This window comes from Dipteris shenzhenensis, chromosome 4 (assembly GCF_047967505.1).
Source record: "Dipteris shenzhenensis isolate YYH24624 ecotype China chromosome 4, Dip_SZ_1.0, whole genome shotgun sequence".
Taxonomy (NCBI): Eukaryota; Viridiplantae; Streptophyta; class Polypodiopsida; order Gleicheniales; family Dipteridaceae; genus Dipteris; species Dipteris shenzhenensis.
The window spans coordinates 4,481,020-4,493,443 of record NC_141599.1 but is presented as its reverse complement, the minus strand read 5'-3'; the positions used below and the strand labels follow the sequence as shown (position 1 = coordinate 4,493,443).

General features: G+C 41.8%; 1 protein-coding gene across 5 annotated transcripts in view; it reads right to left on the bottom strand.

Annotated features, from left to right (window-relative positions):
• Positions 1-647: 647 nt before the first annotated feature.
• The window catches only part of ABA4 (abscisic acid (aba)-deficient 4), a 38,001-nt gene continuing 26,224 nt past the window's right edge, over positions 648-12,424 (bottom strand). For all 5 annotated transcript variants that reach the window (XM_087374109.1, XM_087374107.1, XM_087374110.1 and 2 more), the window contains 5 exons: positions 7,026-7,138; positions 1,848-1,976; positions 1,647-1,735; positions 1,212-1,317; positions 648-1,071 (listed from right to left, as the gene is read on the bottom strand). In XM_087374109.1, the coding sequence (XP_087230235.1) occupies positions 1,003-1,071; positions 1,212-1,317; positions 1,647-1,735; positions 1,848-1,976; positions 7,026-7,138 (506 nt within the window). In that variant the 3' untranslated portion in view covers positions 648-1,002. The remainder of the gene's footprint in view (positions 1,072-1,211; positions 1,318-1,646; positions 1,736-1,847; positions 1,977-7,025; positions 7,139-12,424) is intronic.

Here is a 12,424-nt window from a genome sequence, read left to right as displayed (position 1 = left end):
TTTACATGTCCTGTACCCTCTTCTTCATTCGTCATTTTCGTATCAAGAAGGTAAATGATACCATAGAGCCCCGTCAATATGCTCCATCAAATGGTATCGTCTAGCAAGGAGATATGGATGCTCTAGTTCAGAGCTATCAATTCACATGGATGAGCTACGCATATTGACTCTGATCGGGTGATGTTCAGAGTGATAGGCCCAAATTAAGGAGATGAAAAAGCCAGCTGCAATCGTACCTGTTGTATCTAATTGAAGTTGACATACATGCATGGATATATGTTTCTTGTAATCATGCATTGTACGTATTTTTCTAAATGACAACTGCCATTTGCGAAATTAGATTTCCTTCTATTTGCTTGTATGAATATGAATATTCTTAGAGTATATACCCATCCACTTGAATGCAAAGCACTAGTTTTTTTATATCTGGAAACAGGCGAAGAAATGAATATGAATATTTTTAGAGTATATACCCATCCACTCGAAATTAGATTTCCTTCTATTTGCTTGTTTCGAATATGAATATTTTGAGAGTATATACCCATCCACTTGAATGCAAAGCACTAGTTTTTTTATATCTGGAAACAGCCGAAGAAATTATAATATGCTCTTTAAAAGGTGAATTCTGTCGAAAGCACAAATTAGCCTTGCTGTAATGCCCAGGAAGTTCACTTTATGAGCGAGCTCAAACGAGTATCATCTTTTCAAGACACAAATGGATATGTAGAACTACAGAGCGTCAGGGTATGCACATGGGAGTCTCCCCTGACATCAATTGTGAACAAAGCATCCTGAGATGTGTAAAAGAAAACATGCCTTAAAATGCAAGCTTTTATCAAGGCAATCTTGTGATTACAAAGCTTCATTCTTGCTAGTGCACATGCTATCTCATGAAACAAGTACTACACTGTGAAATAAGAGGTCAAACCAAAGTCCGAATTGTCAGCAACAAGAAGCTGGGTTTAATGATACAAACTGGAAAATATAAACGACCAGAGGGGTTCAAGAATAAAGCCTAGCCACATCAGATTCTTCCTCATTGTTCACTCTTCGACACAATCGCATCACCACCTACATAGGATATTGTTGTGAGCAATTTGTTTTCTCCCGCCATGTTGCCTCCACAGATATTATAACGAATGATATTTTGGAAGTTGTAAATGTATGGGTGATTTTTACTAGAAAATGATGTATCTTGAGGAACTCTTTACCTTGGTGATAAAATGCGAGAGGATTCCAATTGGGCAGAACAGAAGACACAGAGCCAGCGAATGACGTGTCTCAACAGCATGCTGCAAACCATCAAGGAAAACCTGCCTGTGACACATTCAAGACTGGTGTATTCAGTGAAACGTGCATGCTTGATACAAACTTGTTAAGTAGGCAATTAAATTTGATCACATATCAGATTTGTGTTAAGTAGAACTTTTTCTGGACGAGGTCACACAATTGCCAGATACACAAGGGCAAAAGATCACCATTATTCTGCCAATTGAACCAAGACAAGGTGAATAAAGACCTATACATCTTATGGGCTCTTTTGCAAACACTGTCGTGTTGCATTTCCAAATGCCTTTTGTCCTGTAAACTCATGATAGAATCAACAAGTACTGCTGCAAGTTACATGGGATACGTTAAAAAATCACCTTCCAGCAAAGAGGTCAACTGCCAGTAGATGAATCCATGCCGAAGCCACCGTCACAGTGCTCGAAAACATTTTGGTAATACCATGAAGCTGAAAATTCTCACATTTTATATCAATCGTCTGAAACGATGAACAGCACTTGCACCACCCAATTTTGGTATCCGCATAAAAGCTATCCTAGGCAATATATGCTTCTGCATACCTCAGGAAGCCAATACTTGCTTGCAAACATTAACTGTAGAGTCTCAGATGTCCAGGAAAGAGACAACAGGTACAGATATAGAACCCCAAGCACCACATATGGAATGTCACTTTCAACAAGCTTCCTTGTCTGTTCAGCAACTCAAACAGTTGAGAAACTGCAAAGGTGATCATTTAAAATTACCCTCTTCTAACTTATATTCTCTCTCTCTCTCTCTCTCTCTCTCTCTCTCTCTCTCTCTCTCCGCTCGCACACGCACACGCATCCCTTCCCTGACTTGCCCTTATGCACACCCTTATGCAGCAGATCCCTGCCCCAACTTGCTCAATTTTGAAATGGCGAAGAAAGAAGCCCCTGATATTAAACTAGACTGAATCTAGGACTGAATGGCAAAATTCTTGGGACTAGTGAACAATGAATGGTACTGGGGGGAGGGCATGCAGGATTTATAACTTAAAGGACTGTATTGATGGGTAATAATCAAATAACAAGGATCACTTATTCTACTAGACATTTAGCACAGGAAAATTAGTTACAAGCATATCATCTCTCTCTCTCTCTCTCTCTCTCTCACAGCCCCCGGCCTAGCCTCTCAGCACTCTACCTAGCCTTTCAGCAATCCACCTAGCAATTCGACACAGCAGCGCCAGTGGCAGCGAACTAACCCTGAATATGGCTGAAACCCCTGGCCATAGCTTGGGGTCCTGAAGATATGGCCAGTATGGAGTGGCCTAGCCTCTCCTTGAAATCCAAATCCCCACCCCCCCTCTATACACCAGCGACTCCAACTATACAGTACTCCACAGTTGCTGCTACAATGCCTTCCCCATATGCACATACATATAATAAAGGAGGTTTAAATCGGCCTATCATTGGTCACCATGAGCAGATTTTTTATTTACAGCAGGAGGTTCGTGACTTAGAGATGCAATTGGCAGCTGTGACAGCTTAAAATCAGTTTTTTGAAGGGCCTCGCAAGCAGGCAATCATAGAGGAAGTTGTGAAGGCATGTACGGCTTCCCTACCCACTCCTCAACTAGTCTCCACAGTTAAAGACTTCATTCACACTGAAGTACAGACAATCAAGAAGGAATTAGTGTGGAAGTTGAGACAAATGCAAGTAAAACTGACGTTCAAGAAGAGATTAAGGAGCATGAAGCCAAATGTGAAAACGCATTGAAGATTCGGATAGGACGACTTCCTGAAAATTGGTAAGAGGATGAGGACTCTTTTCGTAGCACAGGTCAAAGCAGCCATGCCCAACATTGAATGCAAGGATGATGATGAAGATGATGATGATGAAGAGGTAGCAACTAACATCAAACATTCCAAAGGACATGCAATCATCACTCTCAAGTCACGTAAACTACGAACCAAGATTCTCTGCCAATCACATAGGCTGAAAGGGACAAAGGTATGAATAGCTGAGGAGCTCACACCAGCTCAACTGAAGAACAAACCGACTGAATTAGCCAAGGTTAGAGCTGCAAGGAAGAATGGAAAATGGGCAGTCTACTGTGAAGGCATGGCAATTATCAAAGAATTCAAATCCAAACCAAAAGACTCTCAGTCTTAAACTGATGTATGGCCAAAATATGTTTTATTAGATGTAGCTACTCTAAATAAATAGAGCTGCTTTTGCACTCTATGGGGAGCTGCCATGTGCCCTCCCTAAGCTGATGTATTAGTTGGTTTTGTGCTGTCCCATAAATATGTTGGTCTCCCGTGGACATTAATAGACTCTCTCTCTCTCTCTCTCTCTCTCTCTCTCTCTATATATATATATATATATATATATCGGTTATGATCTTCAATACATCTCAGGTCACTATTCATCACGAGCAGTTTACTTTTGAGGGGTCACCGGCCAAGATTGTCTCGCCATACACAGCTGCAGGGGACCACAAATGCTGGTTTGCACACACAGTGAGGTGGTTTGAGTGATTGGGCTTTTTTCTTGCATTCTTAGCACTTAGCACTCAGCAAGGACCTTAGTGAGCCCTTTGTTTCAGCCCACAGTGGCTTGTATGGGTTACATATATCTTGTATCTCGTCTCATAGACTCGCGAGGTCTCCTAAAGAAGTTAATACACCTTTCTTTCTCTCTCTCTCTCTCTCTCTCTCTCTCTCTCTCTCTCTCTCAACAAGGTCCGGAATATTTCGAAAAACTACAGAGCCATCATGATTGGATATGTCATGTCCAAGACTTTTGCAACAGCAATCGAGACTCCATGTCATGTCCAAGATTTATGCAGCAGCACTCGAGACTCATGTTACCAGAGAGGCAGACTGTGCGGGACACACAATGAGGGGGCAAAGACGTTTCCGAACAGATCATGCTCGATTGGAAAACATCTTTACATTAAGTGCTGTCATTGAGGAGGCCCGAGCACTAAAGCAGAGGGCTTATAGTTGCTTTGTGGATTTTTGTAAATCCTTCGATATTATACCACGTGCCGGACTTCAGACACCTACTTGATATTGGGTATAGTCAAACCATTATCTACGCAGTCCAGGCAGGGCACTATATGGGCATAGTCAGGACTTTGACAGGGTGGACAAAGGAGATAATGAGTCAAGCAACCTTGTCTGTTATTAGACTACAAAGGAGGAGTGGACCCAGAAACGGAGAGTGACAACAACGTTCTATCGCTGACTTTCTCTCTCGACGCTAACCCTCGCCACATCTTGAGCCACTGTCAGAAGATCTCCTCCTATCTCTCCTCAGCCATCCAGCAGCATTGTCCCCCAGACAACATACATAGATCCAACCACTTACGGACGGGTGACTGATTTATAGACGGCCAAGGGATTCTCCTTGGGGTTTGCTCCTCCTTTGTGGGTGTCTCTCGCAGCGATAGCGCAACGTACTACCTTTTGTTCTCGTCGCAAGAATCAGCCTTGGGTAGGGCTGCCAATTTTAGTGGTCCCACTATGAGGTTATTGTATCTAGTTTCTTCCACTTTCGTAGACCCTCTGGTCTTTCGTAGACGTTAATAAACTCTCTCTCTCTCTCTCTCAATGGAACGACTATGGCATGTAAAAATACTGCAGTGAAAACATGTCAAATTTCATAAGGCATCTAATCTGCAAAATCAGGACCAGCTCACGTGATTTAGAGGTAGAGAGGGGCACGTGGGCAAGACTCGGTATCCCCAGAGAAGAAAGGACTTGCGGAATCTGCCCCATAGGGGAGGTGGAAAATGAGCAGCATGTACTCCTAAGATGTAGAGCCTATTCACACATCAAAGAAGGTTATGGAATGAAAGCATAGAAACTGAAAAAGAATGATGTTTAGCAATTCCATGGCGTGATGGGCAGCAGTTTCAATGCAATGGGTCCAATTTGTGACACTTCCTGCAGCAACTTAGTGCAAAAGACAGCTGTGTTGACAGCAAAGTCAATGTCAAGGCATAGCAGCTTCAAAGCAATGATGTAAGCAGTTCCAGCTCCAATGCAATGATATGCAGCAGTTTTGAGTTTGGCACCCCGTTCTAGTTAGCCACGACTCTTGCTCCAGGTCATTATTCAGTAGAGGACGGTTGGCTTTTCTATAAGAAAAAGTTATGTGTACTCAAGACACACGGCAGTTACTTCTTCATGATGCCCACGATGCCCTTACCAGTGGCCATAGAGGTATCAATGGTACTTTGGAGAAGTTAGAGCAGTATTTGTATTGGCCAAAGATGTGGAAGGACATATATGGCTATGTTTGAAAGGACGTATATGGTTCCAGCTCCAATGCAATGATATGCAGCAGTTCTGAGTTTGGCACCCGGTTCCAGTTAGGCACGACTCTTGCTCCAAGCCATTACTCAGTAGAGGACGGTTGGCTTTTCTATAAGAAAAGGTTATGTGTACTCAAGACAAATGGCAGTTACTTCTTCATGATGCCCACGACGCCCTTACCGGTGGTCATAGAGGTATCAATGGTACTTTGGAGTTAGAGCGGTATTTCTATTGGCCAAAGATGTGAAAGGACGTATATGGCTATGTTCGAAATTGTCAAATATGCCAAAAGGTCAAGGCTTCCCACAAGAAGGCAACTGGCTTACTTATGCCATTGCCAATAACAGACGGTCCTTTCCAAGACATAAGCATGGACTTCGTGGGAGCACTTCCAGCATTCACAGGTACGTGTAACACTCAATGTCTTACTATTGTTTGTCGCTTTAGTAAATATTGTATGCTTATTCCTTGCAAGCAGACGGTCAACACTGAAGGCGTTGCTCGTTTGTTCATAAAGTATTGGTATCCCATTGGATGGTTGCCAACGAACATCATATCCGACAGGGATTCCGAATTCACATCTCATTTTTGGCGAGCCCTATTTGATAATTTTGGTACTAAGCTGCAGATGTCCAGTGCGTTCCATCCGCAATCGAATGGAGGGACGGAAAAGTATAAAGGTATGGCGTTTGATATTTTAAAATCATATTGCCATGATGCTCTGGAAAAGTGGGAACAGTTTCTTCCACTTGTGCAGGCCATTTTGAACGATACCTATTCTTCGAGCATTGGTCGCACACCTTATGAAGTGGTGTTTGGAAGGCGGTTTACATCACTCCTCACCTGGATAGTGTCTCCATTTAAGTTGAAGCCAACAAAACCACAGAATCTATCGCAGAATACTAGTGAATTGCACCTTGCATCTCCTTTCTAAGCAACCTTGGATGTATGTCTTGCATATTAGTTGATATGACTTAAAGAAGCAAGTAACAATTTCAAGATTGCATTTTACAGTGCTTAGGGGTGCGAGAGTTGACACGCTCTTAAGTTTTGAAGGCAGTCGCAAGTACAATCCAATCTCACAAGCCTGAATGTTCTTTACAAATGCTCAAAACTACTTTTCCTTTCTTTTTCATGCATTCACATGGACACCTTAAGTTTTGAAAGCATTAATAGGTACAATTAATTCCGTAAGCCTAAATGTTTTTTACAAATCCTGAAAGTTACTTTCCTTTCTTTTCCATGCATTCACATGTAACATAAAAATGTTAGCATGCAAACCAAAAACGATAAAGAACAAGGAGCTCTAGATACTTTTGATCATAATAACATCAAGTTCATTGAACATTTGGGGCCTCATGAAAACAGAGGCAAGGGCAAAGATTATTTCAAATAGTCAAGGTCGAGAGTTTTGTTGTAATCTTGAAAATGATAAAGAGACAAGCTTACCCATTCTGCACGTGGAGCAAGGATCATAACCGTGTAGAATGGGACCACAAACGCTGTTCCAAATGTAAAGATAGCACTTGCAGCTTGACCAGTCGATGGTACTATTACAGGCACTGCAACAACAACACGAATAGATATGACCTATTCAAAGCATACACATTCCAAACTAAAAAGCATTGAGTCAAAAGTTGCTAGGGCATTCTAAGCACCAAAACAAACATGTGGCATACCAAACTACGAAGCTTTATATGCATTGTTAGAGCTGGTCAGACGTTGGATTGTGGTTTCTAATTCATGGCATCAAAAGTAGCCAAAACAGGTTTGTTTAGCAACGGTGACCATGACAAGTGCAATGGTGGCACTCAGCGTGCGTGCCATGCCATTATCTTTTGGAGTTTCATCCCTTTACAAAGGTTGCTTATCATGTTTTGCAAGCCCAAACTTGTGCCCACATCCTCTTTGCGTAAGAAACCCTTCCATTACCCTTACTTCATCTATGCGCATGGGAAAACCTGAAGAGGGGATTAGCCTCATGTGACTGAGGAGAGCAAGTTTGATGCAAGGAATTGCTTGCACCTAACTCCAAGCAGCTAGCAATCTTGGAGGAGCTAGTGGTAGTAACAAATTAACACGTGAGGAGGTAGCTAATGGGGACAACTTTAGAGATTCATTACTTTGGAAGGTGTCTTCTTTTGGAAATGGCATTTTTAGGCTGGGTTTGTAACTGGTTCTGCCTATTAGAGTTTAGCGCATGAACTGTGAAGCCCTAAAATCCTATGCGCACAACTTTAGAGGCAAGAATATCGTACAAAATGCGAAAGTCAAAAATGCTAGAATGAGCAACAAACAAAGACTTCAAGCTTATATAATAAGCTGAAGTCCAAATCCTAGTCTAGGATGCATCATATGTTGATAGGTGCCACATCAGCCCTTAAAAGGCAATTTTGCATATGCCCAGAAAACGCAAGTGATATAGAAATAATGTCCAACCATTAATTCAAAGATGCACCATCACAACTCAAAATGATGAGACAATGCATGTTAATGCAATGCAAACTTGGACATTATCCTTCAAACCTCCCCATTAATGACCAAGTATTGTAGAGAGCTATAGCCTTGTGAGAGTTCCTTCATGTGAATGTCAATATAGTTCTCCTAAGAGGGGCAATAGATCATCACAATCAACCCCTCCCACACATTTTTGATGAGCTAATACCTCTGTGTGCACGCGCACGCATGCCTATGCATGTGAGAGTGTGTACCTATGAGTGTGTGTGTGTGTGTGTGTGTGTGTGTGTGTGGCTGTTCCCCCTGTGGCTGACACAGACAGGCTTATGGATTGGCAATTGCAACCCTCTGGTACATGCTCTCATCCTGTTCCTCTACCTGCCTTGACCTCCATCAAAGCCTACAGGCTTCTTTAGCCTGCTCCATGGATTCAGCAATATGCTAATACTCTATGGCATATCAAGAAGCCCCTCTCATGGTGGCGGAAGAATCTCCAGATATTATGGAAGTGTAAAATGCCTTTGAAACAAAGACTTTTTCTTTGGAGATGCATGATAGGCACATTGTTAGTGGGAGTCACACTTGCCAAACGTCGCATTGCACCATCCACATGTTTACGATGTCAGGCTCCTTCAGAGACTGTCCCTAATTTGCTTTGGCACTGCCAGTGTTCTAGAAACCTCCTCGGAAGAATTTCAAATCATCTTCGACTCCGTTTCCCGAGTCACAAATTTGGGAAACATTTCTGGCTGTTTGGCAGATTTATGAGGTCTTTGTCTCAATACTCACTATTTCTCTCTTGGGTGAGATATTGGGCTCTTTCGACAATCTGGAGTGAGCATAATTTGGCATACTTAGGTCGGCGGATTCACAGGTCATATGAATCTTTCCGAGCCTCATTGCGGCAATCCTTATATGATGCCTGCCATGAGGGTGATATAGATGCTTCTTGCATAGAGCTTTTCTTTTTATGTTTTTGATCTTTGGGATACTCTCTATTTTGGAGACTTCCCATCTTGTAAATTTATGAGCATATAAATACAGCACTGGATATTACAAAAAAAAAAGTATGTGTGTGTGTGATTCAAAAATTTCGGGTGCCACCGGGCTTATATTAAGAAGAATCACAAGGGCAAAAAACTGGTGGTTTTTATTGACGGTGCAGTTTCTTCACTGCATCTCTTTTTACAAAGCAACAATCTTAAACTAGAGGATGTTGTGTTCGATCCTCCTCCAATTTGTCTTGTAACTTTTTACTTGGCTGCCTCATGACTTTTGCTCTGAGGCTTTACTCGTAAATTTTTCCTTTGTACTTATTGGTGGGATTTTACCTCTTTTAGGGGTTTCACACACAGAAATATAAGATTTCACCATTAAAAAAAGTGTGTGTGTGTGTCTTCCATGGTGGAAGTCCAATCTTAAACTGATATGGAAAAGTAAATTGCCCTGGAAAAAAACATTGTTTCTCTAGAGATGTATAGTGGGGGTTTTTTCAATTGGTGCCACTTTGGCCACACGCAAAATTGCAGCTCCTCATTGTTTGAGGTGCTCCCATCCTGCTGAGACTGTCCCACATCTTTTATGGTTTTGTCCTCATTCCATACTTCTTCTTGATAGGATCTCTCACTGCCTTCAACTCAGGTTTCCTGGCCATCAGTTTGGCAAGTTCTTTTGGCTATTTGGAAGATATGCTCCAATACAAGCCCAATCCTCTCTCTTTTTTCATTGGGTTGGATTTCGGGCACTGTGGACAATTTGGAAGCAGAGAAATCAAGTCTGCTTCAGCCATAGGAGTTCTTCAGAGCATCATTGAGACAATCTCTATATGATGCTTATCAGCCAGGAAAATCTTTTGGCGAGATTTTTAATGTGAGCTTTTTTGCCATTTCCTTTGTTTTTGCGAGCTTTTTTTAGAAATCCATACATGTTTTTGTTATAAGAAAGATGGGGAGGTTAGAAAGAGGAGGAGAGGATATAGGATATGTTCATTTTCATAGCATGTGGGAGGGGTGGAAGAGTGTATACTATGCACAAGGGGGGGGTGGATATGAGTGGCAGTAGGAGGCAAAAAATTGTGGAATATATGTCCATATTCAAAGTAGAAGGGAGGAACTATGGGAGATATGTTCGTTTTAAAAGTGTATAATTTGAAACTTTTGACCTCATATTTGGATTCCTCGTCGAATTCTGATCATTTTGAGTACCAACATGACCATATTCCGATAAAAATTGAAAAAATGGCGTTTTTGTCATTTCGGCCTGTTTTGGGCCTATTTTGAGTCTACGCAGACTCAAAATAGGCCCAAAACAAGCCAAAACTGAATTCATGACAAAAACACCATTTTTTCAATTTTTATTGGAATATGGTCATGCTGGTACTCAAAATGACCGGAATTCGACGAGGAATCCAAATATGAGGTCAAACCTTTCAAATTATACACTTTGAAAATGAACAAATTTCCCACATGCTCTCCCTTCCCCTTTGCATTTAGTAGATGAACATAACTTTCATATTCCTCATCCTCTCTCTCCTCCTTGCACTCCTCTTTGCATACCTTATAAGTTCCCCCTCTACGTTCTCCACTATGATAACGAATATATGTTCCAACTCACCTCCCCTCCCTTCTCCATGCCATCTTACCCATGTGCCCGTCCCTCCCCCTTTCCTTTATCTCCCCTTCCCCCGTCTCTCCTCTTAACCGCAACCACAACCCAAACTTTCAACCCACCCCACTCCATGACCCCCCCCATCCCCCCCTCTCTCTCTCAGGTGAATGAAAAGCTCACAATATTCATGAAAATCAAAAAAAAGCTCGTGACAAAAAGCTCACCAAAAAATCACACCCCTTGTCAACAAGATGATTTAGATATCTCTTGTCTTGAGGTGTTTTTCCACTGCTTCTGATTTTTTATGAGACTATTCACATTGCTAAAATATTTTCTTAATGTATACAGTGGTTTCACCAAAATGTGTGTGTATGTGTGTGTGTGTGTGTGTGTGTGTGAGAGAGAGAGAGAGAGAGAGAGAGAGAGAGAGAGAGATGGCTATCCTCTAGGTTGGGGGCTCACTCGTTCTCAACAAACTGATTGGGTGCTCACAAAGTTGAGGGCGAAACTTGAATATTGGAAGCTTGCAACTTGGCCATTACATGTTCGTTTGCGAATAACGCAATCCATTTTGATAGCATACATACAATTCTATCTGCCTCTCATCATGTTCACTAAGGCAGATCTGGTTTCCTTTATGTCTGCTATCATGGAGATTTTTTGGTGTTCAAAAAATCGCAAGAAAAGTCTCATATTACTCTCTATGCATCGTCTCTGCTCTCCAAAGATGCACGGGGGTTTGAACATACTCAATATTCAAATGCATATACTTGCTCACATGGGGAAAATAATGTTGCAGTTTATGCAAGGGGATCAGCCTTGGGCTTTCATGATCCGCTTTCTTTTGTTGCATATTGATACTTTTGCTTTTGGGCATTGGTAGCCTACACAGTGGGATTTCCTATTTGGCTCTATTCAAGGCAAGATCGGAGGCTGCCCTTTTGTCTCTCGTTTGCTTCTTGATTGGAAGCATATTTTATCCCACTTGGAATGGAATGGCAGAGATTCTTTATCGGGAGATTCCTTGAGGGCTGAGAATATTTATTGGTCCAAAGTATTCCACCCTCCTTTGGCTATACACGGGGGTTTGAACATACTCAATATTCAAATGCATATACTTGCTCACATGGGGAAAATGATGTTGCAGTTTATGCAAGGGGATCAGCCTTGGGCTTTCATGATCCGCTTTCTTTTGTTGCATATTGATACTTTTGCTTTTGGGCATTGGTAGCCTACACAGTGGGATTTCCTATTCGGCTCTATTCAAGGCAAGATCGGAGGCTGCCCTTTTGTCTCTCGTTTGCTTCTTGATTGGAAGCATATTTTATCCCACTTGGAATGGAATGGCAGAGATTCTTTGTCGGGAGATTCCTTGAGGGCTGAGAATATTTATTGGTCCAAAGTATTCCACCCTCCTTTGGCTATACAAGAACCCAGGCGTTCTTATTTTCTATCTTTCAAAGGCATTTCTTCTGTGGCGTCAAATGCATTTCTTCTGTGGCGGATGTACTTCAGGATGATGGCACTCTTTTATCTTTTTCTATGGCTGCTAGCAAATATGGTTTGGGAGCTCATTACCATCCTTTGTGGCATCAAATTTCAGAAATGTTTCAACCGTTCTTGCCGGTACCTCATTTGGAACTTCAAAATAGGCTTGAGGATTGGATTCTACATTCTTCTTCCTCTTCAGCCCATCCTTTGAAGCTCTCACATATCACAATGCCTTCTTTGTATAAAGTGTTATTACTTCCGCCTTGGATTTCTGATATTTGGCATATGGATCG